Source organism: Argiope bruennichi, chromosome 4, assembly GCF_947563725.1.
Source record: "Argiope bruennichi chromosome 4, qqArgBrue1.1, whole genome shotgun sequence".
NCBI classification, from domain to species: Eukaryota; Metazoa; Arthropoda; class Arachnida; order Araneae; family Araneidae; genus Argiope; species Argiope bruennichi.
The window spans coordinates 122,275,980-122,301,366 of NC_079154.1; the positions used below are offsets into that span (position 1 = coordinate 122,275,980).

At 27.0% G+C, this 25,387-nt stretch overlaps 1 protein-coding gene across 2 annotated transcripts in view; it reads right to left on the reverse strand.

The window, feature by feature from the left end:
- LOC129966030 (para-nitrobenzyl esterase-like) overlaps positions 1 to 25,387 on the reverse strand; it is a 267,621-nt gene that overhangs the window by 37,750 nt on the left and 204,484 nt on the right. For both annotated transcript variants that reach the window (XM_056080378.1, XM_056080377.1), the window contains exon 7: positions 9,997 to 10,318. In XM_056080378.1, the coding sequence (XP_055936353.1) occupies positions 9,997 to 10,318 (322 nt within the window). The remainder of the gene's footprint in view (positions 1 to 9,996; positions 10,319 to 25,387) is intronic.

The window sequence follows — 25,387 nt, forward strand, 5'->3', positions numbered from 1 at the left end:
AGAGAGCGCAATTGCAGCTACTTCTAAAACACAGATGAATTGATACTAAAGTATTAGAATCAAGTTAATAGGAAAAACAAAAATCAAATAAAAATTAAACCAAAAAAATTATTAAAAAAATATTAAAAAAGAATCCGGCCTGAAGACTTTTTCAAGGGTCACCCTCAGGCAGGGATTCAAATAAAGGGATTTTTTCTGTGAGGACATACAGACATAAGTCTAATAATGATTCCTCGTGACCCGAAAATCCCCTGAAATTATGCTCAAGAGATATACCATTTTAACAGAAAGGAAATACAAAATAACAAATTAGAAAAAAATAACCACAAAGTAAAAATACAATAAAAACAATAACAATAAAAACAAAAACAGCATTAAAATTAAAATTAAAAACGAAAAGGCCAGTACATACCATCCAACAGTGAAGGAAACTTTAAACAATCGTTTGTGATTTTCTGTTTTAAAAAAAGTTAACGGTAAATTATGTAAACAGAGGTAGGCACCCAGCGCCATCTATTGAGTGATCCAATATGCAAGTAAAGTTCTATTTTTATTTAAGCCAAAAGATTAATCCCAAACCATACCTTGTTTAATTAAAAAATTGACATTACAGTAATTTCTAGGAAAATCATTTTTAATTAAATTTTTAAGGAGGATATTTGATGCTTCAATATAAGAATTTTTATTATTGCAAACCCTTTTGATCCTGTTAACTTATGAGAAAATTAGATTTTTGAAAATTTTAGAGTTTAGATTGGAATGGTAGTTACATAGTTTTGTTATTTTAAAGTTGAAATCATCCCTTTTATCGTATATACCAACCATTGTTTTATCATTAGCAATTTCGATTTTTAAATCCAGAAAGGTAGCCTCAAGTTGATTTTTATTTGTATCTTTTAGAATTAAATCTTTTGGATAGCAATTAGTAATAATATTAGTATTGTCGAAGTTAATCAAAAGTAGGTCATCAATATATCTCCACCCGTTTATTAAATTATATTTAATTATTTTTTTCTCATAGTAATGCAGGAAAATATTAGCTAAAGCACTTGAGAAAGCTGTCCCCATTGGAATGCCCTTGACTTGTTTATAAAAATTAATACCATTAAACACGTAATTTTCAGTAATATTAAAATTACATAACTCAAGCCAGTTATTTTTAGGAATGATATTTTCATTTAAATATTCGTCATATATAAAAGTGCAGACCTTTATTAATTTTTCATGAGGTAGATTAGTGTATAAATTTTCGAAATCAAAAGTATTAAGTTTATTAATGTTGTTATCTTTAAGAAAATCCAATACTTCTTTGTTACTAGAAATAATAAAGTTGTCTTCATTTTTTATTTTGTCCAGGATAATTTTTAAGTATTTAAAGAAATGTTTAGCCGTATAGTAATTATAACTACCAGTGCTACAGGTTACGAATCTGAATTTTAATGGATTTTTATGAAATTTAACTGTTGGGAATAAATAAGGATAGTTAAAAGAGCAAGTCTTAGTTTTGGTTTTTTTTGCGAAATCTAGCATTCTTTTATCTAATTCCTTTTTCCCGGTGTTCTTTAACATATAAGTTGCATTAGAGTTATATTCATTAATTAAAAGTTCTTTATAATAATATTTACAAATTAAACAGAAATTATTTGCTGATTTATCTATTACTGTAATAACAAATTTTTCTTTTAAATTTTTTATTTCATTTTTTAATGTTTTACTAAAATAAATCCCACGTTCTTTAGATCTGTCAAAATCAGTATTCAATTTTATTTTAATTTCCTTTAAAATTCTCACTTTCCATTCCCCGAAACCTTCCGCAGGCCAGTGGTATTTTCTAGATAATTTGGCAATAAAAACATCCAAATCATTACCAATAGAAATCAAAATTTTGTTATGGTTTATTTTTTCTCTTAATCTAAATTTTGTTCCTCTTCCCATCAAATCTCTTAAAGAGTTGGATTCAATAATTTTTAAATTACCTGTAATAATATGACCTTTATCAATATCTATAAAATCTTTATATTTTTCCTTGTTACAGTAACAATCTGTTTTATTTATTTTATCTAAATTTTTGCTATAGTAATTATAATTACAAATTTTTTTCTTTAAAGTTGAAGTGTAACTAAACGCTATTGATACAGTAGTTTTATCTGCAAGAGGAAAAAATATTTTATTATTATGTATAATTTTGGGTAATTTTAGATATTCGAAGTAAATATCCAAGAATTTAATCACACAGTATTCTTTGTAAACATTATTTTTATTATTAAAAAGTAAATCGTTTTTTCCAATGTTAAGTTTACATTTAATAAGATCTAGAATAATACATTTAGTGTACGAATTTTTAAACTCTAATTCCCCGAATTTATTATTTAAAAACCATTTCATTTTATTATTTCTAAGACCAAAAATGTATTTCCTAATTCTGTTAATGTTTTCACTATTGTGTTCCAGATTACAGTAATTTTGAAATTCCTCAAATATAATTTGAAAATTGCCTCCTTTCCCTTTACCTCTTTTAAATCTTTTAGAAAAGTTATCTTTATTTAGAAAATTTTTAAAAATGTTAAATTTGTTATAAATGCAATTATTGTTTAAATCTGCATAACCTTCCCCATTTAATTTACTATTGAGACCATAAGGAAATAAAGTTTTCAGGTTGCAAATATAAATGTTTTCCAGATCTAATCTTTTGTTTAATTCGTTAATATTGTCTTCTAGAATGTAGATATTAATATTGTTAAAGTTATGGTTTTGAAAATGCTCCAGTTCGAAGTCAGTGGTCCTATTTTTTATGAAGTTTTTTATATCGGATCTGTGATTGTTAATTCTTAAATTAAGCTCGGTGCTAGTTTGGCCAATATATTTTAAATTACATTCTGAACAATTAAGGAGATAAATCAAATTTTTGTTTTTACAGAATGTTTGTAATTTTGAGTTTTCATTTTTGATCTGTTCCTTATCTGCCAAAGGACATGTCCTACACTTTCCGTTTCCACAAATTTTATATTTTTTTGTATTTTTAAGATTTTTTAAACAAAACAATTGTGTCAGTAATTTTTTCTCCGTGAATGCTCCTGACACAAAGCTATCCACAGTGCCCCTTGGTAGAGCGCGCGACGGGCCATGCGCTATGATAAATTCGTTATTAACTTTTTGCATAGTTTAATTTATTTATTAAAATGAAAATATATCTCCTAAACGCCAAAAACAAGGAATTCTCGAAAAAGTAAAATCAGGAAAAATGATCTGAAAATTCTTAAATTTTTTAGGCAATACACCAAAAAACCTATTGAACCCCCCACCACCACCAAAAAAAACTATTAAAAATATTTTATTTAAAAATTTTTTTGCAGTTCGTGGAACAGCGCACCTGCAGCTAAATTCCAACCAAATGCAAGAACGAGTAGCCAATCTAAAGTAAGAAAAAGTTTGAAAACGAAACTAAAATGAAAACGAAACAAAACAGTTTCGAAATCGCAACTAAAATTTATTACCTATTTAAACTAAAACCAAAAAGGAACTTCATAGTATTTAGAGAGCGCAATTGCAGCTACTTCTAAAACACAGATGAATTGATTTTAAAGTATTAGAATCAAGTTAATAGGAAAAACAAAAATCAAATAAAAATTAAACCAAAAAAATTATTAAAAAAATATTAAAAAAGAAACCGGAAATGAAATACGGAAAAAAGAATATATATATATATATATATATATATATATATATATATATATATATATATATATATATATATAATGATATTTTAAAATTTAATTTAATCCTAGTGAAATTCCAAATTTTTTTAGCCTAATTCATTCCATGTCAAAGTCATTCTAAAATATTCTCTTATTTCCTGATCCTATTCCACTTTTTCTTTCTATTAATTCAACTGAAGCTTTGTAAAAATGATTGCGTCAGCGGTTCCGAGGAAGGGATAAAGAATCGCTGATGTAAACAGATGCTTTTAAAGGATACTTCTGTTTCCCTTGTCAAGGTCGACACGTGTCAGAAATCTCATGTTATATAAGATCATTGATAAAATGTTCAATTTGCCTTCATTTTTCTTCTTTTCGCTCTGTGTCGTTTTGTCTTGCGTGTGTGTTCGTCGCTCCTGCTTGTGCATAATGCGTGCTTCTCCGGGATGAATTAAAACGACGTGAAAAAATCGAAAGTCTCTTCAATGTCTTAGACACACACACACACACACACACACACACGGAATTGTTAGAATTGTAAATTTTTATTTTGTGTACCGTGAATCAATGATACGAGCATTATGTTCTTTTTAAGATTATAATATACACGATATGGAAAAAGATGGTAAAAAACAAACTTGAAAATATTGATCCCGAAGTCATAAGAAAAACTGTTACAAATGTATGTGCTAAAATATGAAAGAAAATTTCAATTAGAATGCAATGCACAGTTTTCAACATGGCATTTCAAATATTAATTCCGCATCTGACATCTTTTAAGAAATCTTGGATGAGGAAAATTCAAATAAGGTGTTATGAAAAAGATGAGCCGTGTTTTGTAAGATATACAAACAAAGATGCAACTATGAATAGGGATTGGCGAAATAAGAGTTTGGAATCTGGGTTCTAAGTTTACGGTGGCTAAAAATACATTTTGATCTTTCATGTGTAATGAAGAGAAATGGCTGTAGAAGAGTAATTCAGATTTTTTTCTGGCAATGCACTTGAATATTATACACCATGGAGCCAAACCAGTGGGAGTTGTCTCTCGAAATCTTCTCGCATGCTATCCAATAAAGGTATTTTCCCGTAGAACACTCTACATGGCTTTGGAGTACACTAATTACGAATTCAGTATTTTTACTGATTTACCGTGGATCCCTAGTTGTGCTTTTAGCAATGAATCCCAGGCATGCAGTCAATAGTAGCTGAAAATCGAATTTTTATTTTTGACGCGTTTTTCCTGCTTGATTCAAACAAATCTTTGATACATGCATTTCATATATTTAACATTATTACATGGAGTACATTTCTAGTCAAAAAATTCCATATTAAATTTCATATATTTAAGTCATTACGTTTTTCAGTTTTCATTATTACATGGTTTTAAAAGTACAAACCGGTTGATGGTCAATCCGTATTGAATTTAGCTCAATATTTGATAGGTATTTTCATTTTTGTTGTTAAATAAATATATTATTAATGTTATATAAATTTCATCTATTTAGCTTTCTTCGTTTTGTAGTTATCATGCTAACGTACGTTCGGAAAGCTGGACAGACAGATTTCTTCTGAGCGTATTTTGCACAAAAATTGATATAAATCTACGAACATGAGTAAGACCATATACCAAGTTTCATCTCTACCTCAAAGCGTTTCTGAATTATTTTTGCCATAGATATATGACCAAAAATGTGTTTTTCAAACTTAGGGAAGACTTAAGTTTGAGATTCTTCAAAACCTTGAGTTCGAATTACATGAAAAAGTAAAAAGGCTTGTTTGTCAGAGGCCGCATTTTCATTGTAACTTTCTTTATACACATCAAAGCACAGCTGAATGTGAGTTCTTTCACCTCCTCTTCGCATCAGGAAGGGATTGAAAAAGTGCAATAAAAATAATGTAATTAAAGATGAAATAGCAAGTATTTCAGAGGAAATCATTTTATATCATCAATCACTTTACCTTTAAATTATAATTTTTCGTTTTGAAATTAGCCTGCTTTTTCTGACTGTTATAGATGGTGAAAATTGAAGTTGAGTACGTACTAGGTGTTACATAAAATGTGCTATTCATAACTGAAATTGAAATGTAAACTATGATTTCTTTATTTATGCAACAGTAAAAGTAATTCAAGGTACAACAGCCACCCCTATATTTCAATGTATACATATTTTACTTTTTTAAAGGAAGTAGAATCTGTAACTATCTTGAAAGGCTCCCAAATTCTTCACTGAGGTCAGTAATATATTCTCCGAAAAGTTACTATTTGGTACTACTTCCATCTATCAACAATTACAAAGAGAGGCACATATTAGAGATTTGAGAGCAGTAAATTCCTGCTCTGACTGCTTAATACATTACTTATAGAGATAAATCTATTATCTTTCATCTCCTGCATATTTGTAGTATCATTTCTAGAGAAATATGTATATTTTTCATGTATATTGGGACTTTATAACTAAAGATCTAAACTGATAAAAGATGTGTTTTACTTTAATTTATGAATCCCCAATACTTTGTGACAGACGTAAAGCTCAATGTCACTTCTGTTTGGCAAACTAAGTAAATTATGTTAATCCCTGATTAACTGTAACTGCTCCGGCGGGAAAATATCAAGCTGTCAGAGATGAGTTTATAACAAATGTTTATCTAATTGAAATAATGTCAAGGTGAATTTAATTGTCATTTGGGAAGGTGATTGATTTTAATATTAAAGACTGTATTACTATACATCGGATCATTTAGATGCGAGATTTTCGTAATTTGTGTAGAATAACAACTGATATTCAAACATTATTTTTATATTTATTTAGAAATTTTTTCTGTCACTCTGTTTATTAGACTTCGCAAACATTAGAAATGAGAATTCTTGAAAATAACAAACCAAACTGTTAGAATTCACGAAAACTATTTCGTTTTATTAAAGTTTTTAAAATGATGGGTAATAATCAAAACATATTTACTCACAAAATTGAAATAAAGGAAACAATATTTTCTCAACTGTTATTAATATTATTCATCTTTTACTATTTTTCGCATTCACATATAGTTATATACAGATATTGTTTATTTATTATGTTAGCTGATATAATGTTTAAAATGCTGCCAATATATTGAAAAAATTAAAGAAAAAACCTACGTTTGATAGTTTAATATCAGACAAGTTGAAGTTGAGAAATTTTTGATTCATGAATAAATTAGTGGCAGCGGTCATAACTTCAATGAAATGCACTAAATGCACTATAAATGTGTCATTTTTTTTGTTTTTTTTTTAAAAATAAATAGTGCCATATTGAGAGCAGGGAAGTGGATTGCTCATTTAAAGGTCGTCTTATTCATACAAATACAGTTAGAACTCTATCGATATTAAACTTCATTAATTACAAAATGAGATACAAATTCGAGACAGATTTTAATTATGAAATAGCAAGAAAGTTTAATTTTTCAAATTTAGTACCAGAAATAATGCACATATATTTTTCAGAAATACTTGTCTGAATAAAAAAAATGTACATACTATCTTATTTTTATCATAGTATGAGCAATAATTTCTTTATATTTTAAAACGTAAACAATTGGAAAGACACGTATTATAAATGAAGAGTTTTCCACATTCATATTCATTAAATTTTGCCTAGGAAATTTCAAACGTTATTAAAATCAATATTTCAGTTTAGAAATCGCTGCTTATTAATTGCCTGATTTGAGATTTTGGAAAAAGAATCTTCTAATCGGAGATGGATCGCTCAAACTACTGAAGCCTGTTTCTTATACAATTCATTGTCTGGTACACAATTCGTTGTATGAAAGAAATAACCAATAACATTTTTCGTCCATCTTTGCGGGAAATTTCTAATTAAGCACTTAATATTGCTCATGTTTATTCCCATAGCTCTTATATGTTTTCTATGAAATTTTAATGTGATGCAAGTTCCAAAATAAATTTTACAACAGATTATCAGTGAAATGTCAAACTTAAGGAACTGTGACAATAAAAGAGAGAAAATTATCCCACTGTTTGCATGGTTATAACTTCGAGCAATTAAGGCTGTTAAAATCGCCACTCACGGTGAATACCTTTGTGCATTAACACAGACATCAATATTCTAAAATTCGAGAGATGAAATATGACAATTTTAATTAAAAAAAATCTGTACACTAATTCATTTTTCAGAAATCTATATATTTCATTCCTGGCTGATAAAATAAAGAACCTATCTAATTTGAATTTGAAACTATGGAAGACAGATAAATCCGTCACCAAAATATGTGATCAATCTGAAGAATTGAAAAGAAAGTTGCTTTTTAGGTAAATCATATGAGCAAGTGATATTTTTTGCAATTTCTAATGTGCAATTCTAATAAAAAAAAAATTAAACATTGGATATCCCAGTATCAAAAATAAATGAAAACTATTCGCTGAATTTAGAATTTTGAATATAAAATTATCTTTCAATAAAAAAGAAACTATATGAAATTAAATAAATTGCATCAAATGTATTTTTAAATATTCTCTATTTATATATTATTTTGTATTTAAGTAAGATGGAAATAGATAGTAAATAAATGTTATTTTAGTAGATACTCTTTGAACTAAAAATATTTGTTTACGAACTTCTATATACGTTCAATGAAGCAAAGTGAATTTTTATGAATACCTTTTGAATAAAAGAACATTACGGAACCAGGGGAATAGTCTGAACATGGATATATAATAGTCAAAATCTATTAATAATAATAGTCAAAATCTTTGAGTTCGTATATTTTGACGATTATAATTTTCCTTTATACTTCGTGTATGAAAAAGTAAAAATGAAGAGAAAATATTACTTGTCTTATTTTACCATCTTATATAAAGCATACCATAGAAATACGCCATTTAATGTAAATCTCTTTTCTAATACAATGCAAATTAAAGAAAATTAAAATTTACTCTCCCCATATATTGGATTAAATTAAAACTATTTCAATCACATAGATTTAATAAATGGATTTAATATTAATATAATTATTATATATTAAAATATTAACATTTAATTAATAAAATAATTAATAAATAATAATAATGATATAATTTTACTAAATAAGTTAAAAATATACATATTGATAGGCATATTAAATTAAAAGTTCATTAATTCAAAATTAAATTAATACTTAATATAAATCAGACTTTAATAATTTATAATCAAAATTAAATGAAGAATGTGCTAGCTAAATTTTACTAAGAAACTAAAAAAAATGAAAAATAGTGAAAGAATAATAGCTATGAAGTATTTTAAATTTTCACAGTTAACTATCTTTTTGATATTCTGTTCATCTGTAATGTAATCATCATCAGGATGTAATTAGATGCAATCTGGACTTTTATGAAATCTTAAGAACTGAGGTTCGGACTGCAGCGAAGGAAAACATCGTTTCTTCATATATTTCTTTAGCATGTCTATTCACCGGCTCATTTCCATAATTTATGGTGTTTTATATTTTTGTATAGTCTCTAGCAATGAAGATTATCATCAGACAAGAAATGATCCAACACAATATGGAATTAAAGTGCTCTAAATGTTATTTAACTCTTAGCTTTATGGATATATAAGAATGTGAATTATTTTATTACTGAGATTTTAATGCAAAAATAGAAGAGCGCTTCTTCATTTTTTTTAAAAGTAAGCTGAGAAAAAGTTCAGATGTTTTATTTTACCGCTCTAGTAATACTACTTTTATTTCGCTTAAACAATGATCCAATTTCTCAATATAAAGTTATTGAAAAGAAAAAGATATTTGGACAGTTTTTTTTGAGATTACGATGATGTAGATTAGTTCATAAATAAGAGTGCAGTCTCCAATCTTTAACTAGTACTGCAAATAAGGAGAAAAGGCGCAAAGTTATTGATAGAATTTTGTCAGTATATCATCTATATTCCTCATTAACTATTACAGCAATAAAAGAAAAGACAGAAAATTATGATAGAATTCAGCACTTATACCAATCATAAGAAAATGAAAAATCTCTTTTCAAGAGAGAAATATGAACAGCAACTTCATTACACTTCACTTCGACGAAGAAACTATTCTTACTAGCAGCATCTGCAGTATTCTTAAGAATAAAATGTTAGAGTAAAAATTAGATTAATAGAATATCCCACACATTATATTCAGAAGAAAAAATGGTCCTGGGACAACATCTGCTCCCACCTAAAAGGACAAATTTAACTCAGATGCCCTATGAGGATCAAACATATGCATTTTTTATGGAACGTGTGGAACAAAATTAAGTTCAATTGGTGATAAAATGTTATCTTACCGTCCATAACAATGAGTTGCTCCGGAAATATCCCTTGTATGGGTAGATCATTCTGATCCCTAATTCTAAAAGAAGCGTCATCCTTCCCCAAGTGCGCAGCTATGATATCCTGCGCAACTCCTTTTCTCAAGCACTGGGCATCTTTACATCCCGAGCGTTGCAAGAACAGCCCCTTGTTATGTGTTGTGACTTCTTCAAAACTCCGATTGAAGACCATAGTGGGCCCAATCAGCCACGCCGAGTGAAAGAGTCCTTGAGCCTTGGGTGAAGACATCAGAGCCATGATGCTTGCAGCTCCGGCATCTGGACCAAAAAGCGTTACCTAAGAAAGATCAAGGAAAGAAGTTTTAGAAAATCACATTGCATTCTTTCAAAATTGCATGGAATGAAAATTGATATTTTACGAATACACTGAATGCGATAAATAATAAATAAATATGATCAACTCATACTATATAACATATGCAAGAATGCAGATATGATTAAATTTTGAAGATATCATCACATCATAACAAAATAAAATGGATTTGTCATACGGGTTCTTGAATAAATGATAAGGGTTCTGATTTTGGCCTTATGTTAACGCTGTTAGTACAGAAAACATTATTTCCATTAAAAAAAATGTTAAAACACGTGGTTTTCAAAAGCAAACTTTAAAAAAAAAAAAAAAATCGTGTTTAATTTTTTACCCATGCCTTGCCTAATTAAAAAAAATGTACTTATCATAAAATAAACTGGATAAGGCATGGCAATTTAGATAAGACAAATTCATATGGATTACATGACAGAATATATTTAAAAAAAAATGTTGAAATAATACGGTGTACGGCTACGAAGTTCTAAGCAGAATCTTCTTCAATTGTCTAAAATTTATCCTAGAAATTTTAAGAAATTGTAAATTTATAAAAATAAATTATATGCTTCGGACAAGTATTGAATTTTTAAAATGTTACCTTTCAATGATAGAACCTTTCAAATGTAGAAAAACAAAACAAATTCCTTGCATAATTATCAAATTTGGCATCAAGATACATTTTGAGTGATTTATTTTATGCAAACTTTTTTCATTTTTTAAATATTTTATCTAAAATTATTTAATATTTATCTAATATAAAAGATTTTTAATATTTTATCTAAAATGATATTTAATATTTAACAAAATTAATTATTGGTTTCTAACTTTTTCTAGCATTATATAAATAACTTACAAAAGAGTTATCTCACAGGGCTTAAGATTTTTAGATTAAATCTTTATATTGAGTACGAAACGTAGCTTTAAAAAATTGATTTTTCTAAACTGATATTCTATTTACAATTTATACCAAGGTTACCTAATATCAAATATATAAACAAGATGCATTAACAGTGATTAATTTTTGCAAACTTACTCATTTTTAAGATTTCATATAAAAAAGCAAAATTAATTATTATTTTTTTAACTTTGTAATGTTACTTGTAACTTGTATTTGTTACTTTTTAACTTGTAATGGTAACTTTGTGTTTAACTAATATTAGATAAATAATGTATTAAAACTTATTTTACATATCTTGAGATTATTAGAAGAAAGTTTTATATTAATTGCAAATTTATTCATTTTTTAAATATTTTATCTAAAAAGAGGCAAAATTAATTATTGTGTTCTAGCTTTTACTAGCGTTAGATAAATAATGTATCTAGTGTTATCTCACAGAATTTAAGATTCTTAGAAAAATTCTTTATAATTTTCGACTACGAAACTTAAATTTTCAACAAATTCCTTTTTTCTAGACTGACATCCCATTTACATTTTACACCAAGATTATCTAGATGTTATTTATCATCAAATGCGTTAACAAGATGTATTAAATGTGATTAATTTTTGCAAACTTACTCATTTATTTAGATTTTAAGTAAAAAAGCAAAATTAATTATTGTTTTCTAACTTTGACTAGTATTAGATAAAACATGACTCTTGATCCTTAGAAGAAAGTTTTATATTAATTGAGCACGAAATTCAATTGAAATTTTGAACGAATTGATTTTCTAGATTGATATTCTATTTAAAATTTACTCCAAGTTTATCTGGAGACGAACTTTGTAAATTGCAGCTCTATCTGAATGAAGCCTTTGGCACCATCTTGGCCTTTTCCATGTCATCTCAGATTAAAATTTTATATCCCTGTAAATTATTATCTATTAAAATATACACTTTTAAAATAATTAAAAAAATATTTAATAAGATTATAATTAAAAAATTTGAATATAATTAAATTCTGATTTATGATAATAGTATCCCCAATTCCTTTAAGTTCAGATTCTAAAATTTTTTACCCGTATTAGAAGTAAGAGCAAAAAAATATTATTCATGAATCCCATCTTTGCACACTTAGAATTTTGTAAAATGGGAACATATTGAAACAGAATATAATCGATATAATCTAAACTTTATATATTAAATGACAAGCCTATTCATCAACGAAATAACGAACCATCTCCTCAAACATTTCAGTTCTAATAAAGGGATGTAAAGTTAAGCCGTTGTTTTATTCCGTAACTCTTTTTTCTATTTTCTTCCCGCTAATGAATAAAGCCAAGAACAATGTTCTTTAATATTCTTGCACTACTTATACTGCTTTTCACTTGTCAAACGAAACTTGAAGTTTTGGTTTGTGGTTGTTAAAGTACGATAAACTTCTTTCCTCCGATGTACATCGCTTCTTTTATTTTACCTGACATGTCATGCTTGAACGTGAAATCAAACATCCTTTTGTTTAGTTCAAGTAAACAGAAAGATTCGACGTTGGATAAATACCTTTCGCTTTCGACGGAATTTTAATAGTTACAACCACGGTTTGAGGTGTAAAAGAGTTGTTTGAGGAGAAGTTGTTTTCGGTTTTATGTACAAAGGTGTGCTGGATTTTATTTCGCAAACAGGAGAAGAAAAATAATAGAATCTTGATTATTTTCAGACATATTTATAATTTATTTGTTTGAAGAATGTGGCAAATATAGAGCGATAGGAGTTAAAGATTTGAAATTGTATCTTTTCATGTATCAAATATTTTCAAGTGTAAATTAAAACTACTGAGGAAATAATAACTATTATTTGTACTTTCTGTTAGTAGTCAATACATTTAAAATAACTTGATACAATATTTGATTATTTTGATTGAAAGTCCGATTAAAACAGATGTATTTTTACAGATATTTTATTCTACAGATATTTTTTAATGCATAGAAATAAAGGTTGTTTGAAAGACAATAATATACTAAATTTCATATAAGTGGTAAGTTTGACTTTTTCAAAAATATTACGTACATTTTGAGATTTTTAACTGTCATATTTAAAGATATGGGACTATATATAAGCGTGGCATTTGGAATTTTTTTACAGAAATATTCAAACTCGTGATGGTAACCTAATTTCTTTTTGTTTTCTCGCATGGGAGGTATAGGCAAAGTATTGCAATTGTCGAAAAATTCGAGCTCAAGACTTTAACAAATGTCCATGTTTCAAACCTCCTTTAACCCTTTAAAGGGCCATTTTTTTCTAGTCATATTATGTTAAATTGGAATAAATTAGGCTTGTTATGTTAAATTAGTTAAATTAGGCTTGAAATTAGAATAAGAAAAAGGATTCATTTAGCTTATTAGATAAATTTAATTTGATTAATTAATTAATTTGGTTAATTAATAATTAAGTAACAAATCAAGACACATCATTTTGTGTGAGATAAAGAACTGAAACATCTAAGTTTCTGTTTTACTAAAAAAAAAAAAAATTGTCAGAACTTATGCCAACCTACAAAATTTCATACAAATATTGATAAATTTGGTGGGAAGCATACTTCCCACGGCCCTAGAAAGGGTTAAAACACATTTTGAAGCACATTAGATAAATGCATTTTCACATTATGTCCGTGACAAACATAATACAAAAATACTTTCAGCTAGAAGAATAAACTTGGTACATGATTTTTATGCCAAATTTGTGGATTTCTGTCAATTATGAGCGAAATGCATTCAGCGGAAGTCTGTCTGGCAATCTTACTATACATAAAGTAATTTAACACGCTAAATTCAAATCGAAATAAACTAGAAGGACAAAATTCCGCACACAGATTTAACATTTAAAGTGTAGATAACTATTACATTTGGAATAAATCCATCCAGGAGTTGATTTCCTGTCCGTCTGTACTTTTACAAGCATGTAAACATAATAAATAAAACACGCAACGATCTTAGCATATGAATTTTGATATGTGATTTTGTGATTACAATAGTAGTTTTATGTCTAGCTTGGTTTTATATTGGTTGAAGAAAAAGCGTCTGAATTCGATTTTGGGGTACTTTCAACAGCCGGCCAGGGATTAATAATGCCAAAGATCATATAATGCATTCAGAAAAAATGTTAAATTCATGTCAAATATCAATATTTCATAACTATTGTTCACCAATGTTGTGCAAAGCATTTACGGCTGATCCAAGGTCCATAATTGTATACACGAGAAGGATCTAACACCTTTATTAAATAATATGCGTGAAAGTTTCAGGGATACCAATACCACTAGCTTTTATTTGATTTGGGTTTAATGCTAGATTATACATATTTATAAATAAAAACTATTTATTTTTACTGAAAACTTATAAGATTTCTAATAGTAATTGATAGGGTTCTTTTTTTTTTTTTTTTTTGAAAAGAGAAAATAGTTGTTTGATTTACGAAAGTGGCTCTAAGGAAATACGTTAGATCTAAATTAAAAGTATTGATATAATAGCAATACATGCATTTGTGAATGCGCGCATATACATACAGAATGCTATATCAGTTTTATTAATGCCTGCATAGTTTTTCTGTTGAAGTTAATATAATGCGCTAAAAGAACTATAGATTAATAATCAAATAGCCAATATGTGTCGCCTATCCGTAATAAACTTATACAATTTTCCCTATAAGACATTAATAATGCTTCAAACACTCCAAAGGAATTAAATTTATGTTACTAGGCATTAAATATTTCAATTTATTAGATTATCTTAATCTAAGTGATAGATTTATTTTTGGATAGATCCCTTCATTGTTTATATGCTTAGACATTCAAACTCCAATTAACTTTACCTTATTTATATTAAATTATCGCAAATACACGGTAGTTAATTTATTTAACTTCTTAACTTTCTTATCTTTGATGCAAATGAACGATACAAACAACTTCAAATTATATTACATAATCTCTAACATAAATTAATTTAGATTATTTGCATCAGATAATCACATAACATTTGCACTGCATGCATGCATATACAAATATCTTCACCTATTCATCGGCATAGTTTTTGATGCCCCTATAATGCTGCATTTCCCAGACAGAAATGCAGCAATCAAATGTCAGGAATTCCTTCGAGTCTTAAAGGGAAAATGAGATCCCATCGCTTAGATTCGAAAAGGGAAGGAAAATATCGAATGGGGACTCTGAACGCATGAAGTATCTGAAATTCGCTTATGGCCATTCGGGAGTTATAGAAGACCTGAAAAGCTGGCACAAACTGAAATATTCGGATAACACATAAAACTTTTGGAGCGCTTTCAGCTCATGGAGAATTTCGTGTATAGATATCATTATTTTTTTATTGTGACTGTGGATTGAACGGTGAAAACTAAATCAGCTGTGAAAAGTGTTGAGTGTATATCAAAAAGAAACCCTATCGAAACGATTCTCCCCAGAAGGATTATGAATGAATAGTTTAAGAAATGTATAGATAAATCGAATAAAAAATAAAATAGTTAAATGATCATTAAAAAGCAAAAACTGTAAAACTTTTAAACTGTCTCATATTTTGAATTTATTTTTCAATATTCATGAAATTTTTAAATAGTAAATTAACATCAAATTTAAAGGGCATAAGAAATTTGAAAAAGGTACTAGTTAATGTACCCGGGTAATTCAGACTTAAAATTCTTTCACGTATAATATATTTCAGGTAAAAAATATTTTCTATAAAATATCATAACATACAAAAATCATTTTATAGTCTAAAATCCTTATTGTCATTATTATCTGCTTTTAAGTTAGAATATCGATCAAATCAGAATTTTTTTTAAAAAAACTGCGAAAGGTAATTTTATCTATAAATTCTTAATATTTTTTTTTTTATTTTAATACTTCAAGATTAAAAACTAAGAAAAATAATTTATCATGGATAACTACAAACAATAATGATCTGATTTTTATGAGTCATAATATCGCTTATGTTGGTAATAAAATGAGTTAAAACGTATGTATTTGTTTGATCTGTTCTTAAATTCTTTTACTTAGGTGATTTTTTTTTATCAAGAAAAAAATATAATTGTGTAGAATCAGCTTCATGTAAATATATTGTAAATGATCATTCGATATATTGTAAATGATCATTCGATATATTGTAAATGATCATTAATATTAACTCTTTATTTTAAATCTTTAACGATGTAATTATACTCATACTTATGCTCATCAATACATATACTTATGCTCATCAATACATATACTTATGCTCATCAATACATATACTTATGCTCATCAATACATATACTTAGGTTCATCAATACATATACTTATCCTCATCAATCATTCAAATTTTCAAATCACTCAAATTTTATTTAATCAGTGATTTGCGTTTCTACTCTCTTTGCGATCATGCATACGCAATATACATTCTTAAGATTTAAAAATATTAGATATAGCATTACAAAACACATCCCATTTCCGACATAATTTCAAAAATGCAAATGAAATATTTTTATTATTTTAATTAAAGCCTCATCTGCATATCGAGTGATTTAAGAATTTTTACGGGAAAGAAGCAGACAATTTATGGAAGATATTATTGGAGTTCCTTATTGAAGTAGGTTTATTGATATTTTATATAAAGCCTTCTTATAATAGATATTTTTCATATTACCTGGATATGTTTATTTTATGCTTCGATAAAATTTCTTATTATTATTGGATTTCAAATCCTATTTTAAACTTCTGAATATTTTTAGTAATGATTAAATTTGTTGTGTTGTTGTTAATTAGTTTTGTTGTTTATTTTTTCTTGTTGTTTTTATCCTTATTTTTATATGCACATATTTTTATCTATGTATGTAGTTGTTTCTACTTGCTTCTGTAAGCCTTGTGCCGTACTTTGTGGTGCACAAGAATTGACTTATTATTAATAAAAACATAATAATAATCAATTTGAAAGAAATAAAATCATGACAAAATACGAATACTTTTAACATAATAAGAAATGATAAAATTTAGAATGAAAAATATCTGGAGTACAGTAATGAACATGATAATGTACAGTATGAGTGAAAATATAAAGGAATAATAAAAACCAGTTATTTGAGGGGGCTTAAGGATATGTCATGAATAAAATGAGAGGTGTAGTATGCGTCGCCCTAAAAAGATTGATTAGGGTTAATCTAATTGGAACAGTTCTCCATGATCAATTAGAAATCTAATCATGTTTATGATTCCTTTTTGGAAGATAATTAAATTTTTAATAACTTTGAGTAAAATTTCTGAAATGTAATAATAAAGAAGAAATAAATTTTATTTTCAAAATTGCTTGCCGAAATAATTTAGAATCAGAATATTTAGAATTGATATCTAGCATCTGCCTCCTTATTAAAGTCTTCCCTATTGTTGATACGTAATATATTGATACAAACATTGAAAATCCTAACCACAAAAGTCATAAAGAAAGCAGAAACACTTTTTATCTTTTTTATGATTTAAAAACAAGATTCATTGCAAAGTTATTCAGGTTTTTTTTTCTAACCGAGTCCAATTATTTCAGCGGAAAGTCATGATAGCTGTTCTAACAAAATAGAAACATTCTTTTAAACGTATGTTTGAAAATACTAAGTAGGAACAAATATTTTCTACTTTGAATCTGAAGAAAAAAAATACTCCATTCTTTTCTATTTTGCTAGACAGGAGAATTTCTTAAACGCTTGGCCCGGAAAACAATACAGTGTTCACCTTTTCGAGTTTATGGCCCTTTTCTTATAGACGGTTACTATTGGACTACAGGGAGCCATAATGTCTCTTATGAAAAACGCATTAATAGATGCGAGCTTTTTTTTTATGTAAACAAATAAATAATCATTTAGGTCAAATGCGTTCCCTTTTGTACTTCACAGAGGAATGAAAAGAAAAGAATGAATAGTTCACCAGCAGTGTTTGGTTTTTATTTTATGCTGTGAAAGAAAAGTTATGCCTTTGCTTAGTATAAATGGAGAGTCTGAATTTAGCGACCTTTTCTGAATAAGAGACATTTTTCTTTCCAATCTCGAAACAGCTTTTAAAGAATAAAAAGCCGTTAAACATTTTAAATATGTCTTCTAGTGAATAATGCTTTGGATTTTTTTCCGCATACATATAAATTGGAATTTAATTGGCTAAATTAATTTTCTTGTTGACATTATTCTAATAGCTTCAAATTTGCATAAATTTTGCCCAAATTCACTGAACTCGAATTGCAATAAGCAAATATGTCAGAAATGAATATTATGTCAATAAAATTATCCAAAATGATATTTCATGTCAATGGCTGTAAAAAAAGGACTTGTGTTTATTAAAGAATAAATTTTAATTGTTTATCTTGTCTTTTATCTTTTATCATAGTATGAATGATGGAATTTAATTGCATATTCCTTGTCTGTAACTTAGGATCATGTTTCCACTTCAAATATCGACCAATTTCTTGCATACAATTCTTTCTTTTTAAATGGCATTCCACTAGTGATTAATTGGAGTTTGATATGATAAGGAGCGATACCGGCTCAGTGACTATCCTTACTCTGACATTGGCTAAAGTGAAATAAAAAATGCAAAACTTCATATTTTTATACTATGTTTAATAGCAAATTTTTTTAATATAATAATATTACAATAGGGAGATGTTTCCAACTATTTGACTTTGAAAACCAAATAAGGAATAGGCTCCTTTGAGAATTTTAAAATTTAACAGACTTTATCTTTTTATAAATATTTTTAAAAATATTTTAAAATTTTTAACGAATAGTAAATCTTTAGTTAGGTCAAAAGATGAAAGTAAAATGTATACATCGAAACTCTAACATTTTTGCGCCATTTCCATAGTTAGATATTATTTCCTGAAGTAAAACTGTATAAAGATTGAATTCATATTTCAATTTATGTGATATGTAATAACACAAAATGAAATGTTATAATCTTTTTTTAAAAACATTTTTTGATCCAAATGCAAATATATTTTATATGCTTAATAAATACATAATAATTGCATATACATATTTTTATATTATATTTTGTAACAATATGTCACAGACAAAAAAAATGCTTTTAATAGATAAATTGTTAAAATAAAATATTATTTTAAAAGTAAAAATGTTGCAAGGTACATTATTTAACTTATAATTTATAAGCTGACCGAATATAATATAAGGAAATACTTTCTCTGCTTATTCATTTATCGCTTTTTATAATCTCTCTGTTAACCTTATCTGTTAAAATAATGGAAACACTTGTTTTAAAGATAAGGCAGACATTTAGCGAATTAAGATAATTTTGAAAACTATTGACTTTCAAAGCGAAAAGACCAAAAAGGTCATGCGTTATTCTGCTTTCAAATTAAAAACAAGATTTGTTATTGTATTATTATGTTGCTTTCAATCCAATAAAACTTAGATAAAAATAGCTACGGACGCTTCAGGATGAGAAATACATTCTTTTATATGCATGTTTCAAAATACAAAAAAAAAAAAAAAAAGGAATAACCTTTTTCCTTCCACATTTGCGACAGTAAAACACTTTTTTTATTTCTCCCAGACTGAAGCGCATCTAAACATTTGGTTAGAAAAACGATACGAAGTTCTCCTTCTAGGGTTTATGACCTTTCCTGTTAGATTGTGACTATCAAACAACAGGGAGCTATAACGAACGCTCTTCTGAAGGTTGCATAACGGATGAAAGGTTATTTTTTTTAAAGATAAATAATCATTTAGGTCTTTTTGTGCTTAGCATCAAAGTGAAAACAAACAGCAGATGGACTATGGAAAATAAAAATTGATTATTGATGAGCTTTGCGTAATAACATATGAGAGTTTAATCAAATAAATGAATTTGAAATCAGATTTTATTTCAGAAAGTTGAAATGTAGCATGGACTTCAGTTTACTTCATTCGATAACTTGATAAACAACCAAATTTTCAACAGCTAAACTTTCAAAAATATTAATTTATTCGTGAATCTATTAGAAAAAATATATTCTTTTAAAATTAGTTTTTATATTTTAATTTTGTAGTTGAATTACCTTATTTAAATGAATTCTATTAATATATCGTTTCTTATATTAATTATTCAATATTAGTTGGACACTTGGAACTTTTTTATACCTTTTGCAATCTCAATAATGAAAATATTTTTTTTCTTTGAGATATGGTAGAATTATTCGTTAATAGAATGCAATATATATTAATCATCTGTAGTTAGAATTTATATTTACGTTACAGTTGCTAAAATAATTTAAATATATGAAAACACTAGGTTAAAAAATTTTATGTTCATGTTATGAATATTTAAATAAGGTAACTTAAATATATGTTCATGTTATTTTTATGTTATGTCTGAATTCAACACGAAGAACTACTAATTCTGAATCTGTTTTGAGAAAGCTTTTGCATTTCTGCATTTTTGTACATTAATGCCTAAAAAATCTGTTACATTTAATTTTAAAGATAAGACATCAATCTAATTAAATAATAAATTGTGTGTATTAAATACGATAACAACAAAAAAAGGCAATTTAAATTAGGTCTGAATTTTTATGTTGATTTGTTGATTAATTATTTCGTTATTTTCCAGCATGTCCACATTTTACAAAATTTTTAAGAAGAAACATATTTTCCATTAAATATTTGACAGTAAAATTGTTTTTCTGTCTTCCTAGATTGAAAGGCGTTTAAACTTGCCCCGGAAAACAATGCAGTGTCCATATCCTAAGAGTTCATGGTTCCGTTTTCAAAGACGGTGACTTTTGGACTACGGGGAGCCATAACGCTTTTATGAAAAAAGAATAACAAATGTGAGCTCTTTTTTATGTAAACAGATAAATAATCATTTAGGCCTAATGCGTTTCTTTTATTTGCTAGAGAAATGGAAGGGTGGAAATTGTAAGGATAGCCAACAATTCTTGCTTTTTATTTTATGAAGTAGAAGAAACGATTTATGGGTTTGCATAGAGAAGAAGAAAAGCCCTTGTTTAGTGAGTCTTTTGAAAATAAGAAATGCTTTTTCTTTTCTTTTCCCAAACAGCCTTTAGTTAGAATAAAAAATGTTTTTAATTTAAAGCTTATAGAAGTGAGTAATACTTATGTTGTTGTGCTTGCTATGCATTTAATTGAGTCAGTTAATTCTGTTCCTGATGCTGATTGTAACCCTTTTAATTATAGCTCCTATGTTGTTTTAATTTGTTTACGATTCTAGAGTATGATTATGCTCCTGATATGGATTTTGCAACATTATTCATGTCCAAGATAAAATGATTGCAAAAAATATTTTCATTATGCTCATTTCATTATGCATAAAAATATGCTCATTAATTTTCATCTATATGAAAATTAATGAGCAATCTTACGAAATCCATTCATAAATTAATATTAGTCAAGTATTTTTTTTATATGAATGGAATTATACATTGCAAAATTTTGGCTTTTCAATGGGAGAGGAGTGAATTCTGAAAATCCTCTGAAAGCCTACATTCAATTTGTAGAATTCAAACCGCATTTATTATTCTTTTATGGCAAGAATGCAAAGGAATTCTGTTTTTATAAACCTTTATTTAGGAAATGCATTGTCTATTGTCAGATTATTCCAATAGCTTTGACTTTAAAAGATTTTTAACTTTATTTCAAAGGAGGCAAAATGATTTCGATGTTTATTTACTGCTTAACTTACTTTAAATCACAAGCCACAGTTTATTGTCCTAAAATTTAAGTTGCACAATGCAGTTCAAAAAATTACATTCCGTAGTAATTTAAATTGCTCAATAATTTTAGAAAATAATGTACATTTTTATGAAAATTTCTTTCGTGGTGTAATCATTCATTGACACATACGAATATTTCTGTCATTGCATAGCATGGAAATCTCAGGATTGGTTAATATTAGTTGTTAGTTTCATTAAAGCATTCAAAATTATTATGATTTTTTTTTAAAGTATGTTTCGACATGAAACTTTAAATAATTTTTCAGACAACATTTCATTTTCATTTAGTATTTTAACTTTTTAAAACAATTTTTATCAAACATCATTGTACTCTCGGGAGAATTCGTTTCAATTCTTGTTTCTTGTTTCTATGATATAGAAATCTTTCTTTATGGAGTTTAGAATGCAAACATAATAAGCACAATTCCTATTTTTAGGAAGAATGATTCCAAGTAAAAAGAATTCATATTTTATGAAAAAAATGTTTTAAAGAACTTATCTTTTAAGCTGCATAAGAAGACCTCCCTCCCCCTTCTTTTCTTACTCTTAAATCTACTTATTTCAAAATACAAGTCACACAAACAAATATTATGCTCCTTCTTTCCTCCGAAAGTATTTACTTCACTCTTTTTTCTCAAAGCTTTTATTGCTTTGTTCCGGTCCATACAGTTCCGACTTATAAACCTGTATTTAATCCCATGTTTTGCTAACCAAGACATCTTTATCAAAGCTTCCGACGATACTCAAGATTTGGGACTCTTTTATTTCCGAACATTTTTTTCTCTAGGAGTTCTTGTCATCCGGCGTTTAGTAATGCCAGATGAGACTTAGCTTTCTAGTTTTGATCAAATGAAACTGCTTGAGAAGCCTTTTAGTTGCTTAGGCCGGTGAATAGCTGGAAGTCCTAGGAAACATGGATTGTTGTGAAAGTATACTGCGAGTTTTATTGGTTGTTTCCGAGAAGTCTTGTTCTAATTGGAGAACTGTCTTGTTTGGGAAGTTCTTGTTCTGTGGAAAATAAATAATGCCAATTCTGAGTAAGAAATAAAATTACTTTCGCTTTTGTGTTCAGAAGTTTTGTTTGAATGTGTTTGACTTCGAATAAAATATGTTTGATGTCAAATAGAATATGTTTGCTTTCATGAATTTCACATATTTTTTGATTTGTTTGTTCCAGAATTTTATAGCACTTTCTCATTCGAAGGTTTTAAATATAACGGCATTTAAGAGAACATTTTCTAAATACACTTACTGATATTTATATTTTAATTGTACTGAAAATATCTGATACTTCCAACGTATTTAAATTTTAGAAATGAATTAATATATTAATTAGCATGAAACATACATTTTTAATATTATATAATTCTCTTTAATTCGAATGCCAACTGTATAATTTACGTTAAAAAAAAAAAAAAAACTGAATATTTTTTTATATTTAAATTTATACATATTAGGAAAATGAGATTTAATATTATATTTTGTTGCTTTTGTTTTTAGAAAATTGCTTACTATATGTTTAATTCAATTTATATAATCATTAAATTGCATATTAGAGGATTTTAGGATCCTTATAGAGCAGAATTCAGTTATTCTATTGCTCTACTAAAAATAAATGGGATTTTTCATTTTTGTTTTTGAAAAGTATTCCATGTTTTACTATCGTTTATTAGAATAATATCCTCTTTGTGATGATAGTAAATAATAAAAACTAGCTTTAATTGATGAAGATCTAGTAATATTTATTTTAATTTGGATCAAAAGAATTGATGTATAAATTAATAGAGAAATATTTATTAAATTCACTTAATTTGCAGATAAATTTCGACAGAAAATTATTTATTAACTCTCTTAATTTGAAGATAAATTTCCACAAATAAAATTACTTTTTTAATTCACTTAATTTGCAGATAAATTTCGACAGTTAAAATTATTTATTAACTCTCTTAATTTGAAGATAAATTTCCACAAATAAAATTACTTTTTTAATTCTCTTAATTTGAAGATAAATTTCAACAAATAAAATTATTTATTAATTCTCTTAATTTGAAGATAAATTCGACAAATTTCTTAAATCATTTAGTCAATTTTATGGCGTAATCTAATATGTATTCTTACACAGAGCATCTCCTGCATCGATCTCGGAGAATAGCAGCGTCCTCTAACCTTTATCTGTACCGATTAGAAATATGTTGGCTTCGGAAGAGCTTCTAGCTGAGATAAAAAAAAGAAAGTGCTGAGCACTAAAGAAACTTTTTTGAAGGTCATTGGTTTCGGTATTCGTTCCTATTCTTGAGAAAAGTATTTCATTTATTGCATCTAACTACAGTTAATTCTGTTATCTAAAAAAATCACTTGAAGTATGCATTTGTAACTTCTATTTCATAACCTGTATTTGAATAATTAATTATCGATTGTTTTTATATGTTTGAGTTAAAATAATTAGGAAATAATAGACCTAATTTGACATAGAAATCTATACGCCATTCATAGATATTTATGACTCCTTACATGTTACAATTTTTGCTAAACAATTATAATGGAATTAAACATTTATTTTAAGATCATGTTCTTTCACTTTGAATAACCAGATAACTGAAATATGATCCAATTTATCATCAAATTTAAAAGTAAAATTGTCAAGCACAGAACTATTTTATTGAACAGTAATTTATCCCAAATGCTAGCTATTTTTTTCTGAATCTAATTTCGTAACGCGCTTTCGCTTGAGTGTTTTGCGCTTTTCTTCAGTTCCATGTGCTTATGATCTAGCAAAACACTCACATAAATTTGACTTCGAGCATGAAAATATTTGAAAATTTTCCAATAACAAATGGAAAAGACACAAATTTACCAATTTTTATAATTATGTGTAATTTCTTTTTCTTATATAACAAAATATATGAGAAATTTGTAGTCGTTGATGTAATATTATATTCTAAGTAAGAGAATCATGTGCGAAGAAAAGAAGAAATAAAGTGAATACTGAATATGGATATCATGGCTTTATTAAGTTTTAAGTAAATAATATTTTTATCTGAAAGGAAATAGAATTTGATTGAATGGAAAACTTAATACTGGATATGGTGATACGTTGGTATTGAGAAGAAGTAAATAAACAAAATAAGGTATTTCGATTCATTATTGTCTTCTTTACTGAATCTTTTCGATTCGGAACATTCTTTTTTTTTTTTTTTGTAAGATTACCAAACCAAATATTTGATGCATGTGAGTTATTATTTCGGCATCCTCTTCTGGTAAAATATATATTAAAACAATGGCGAGAAGATACAGTCTTTGGAAAAATAAGTTATCAAATTTATGATAATGTAAAAGATTTATAAGAGAAAAGATATCAGAAGGGACTAAAGAGAATAGAACAGGAGTATCCCTTATTATAAAAGAATG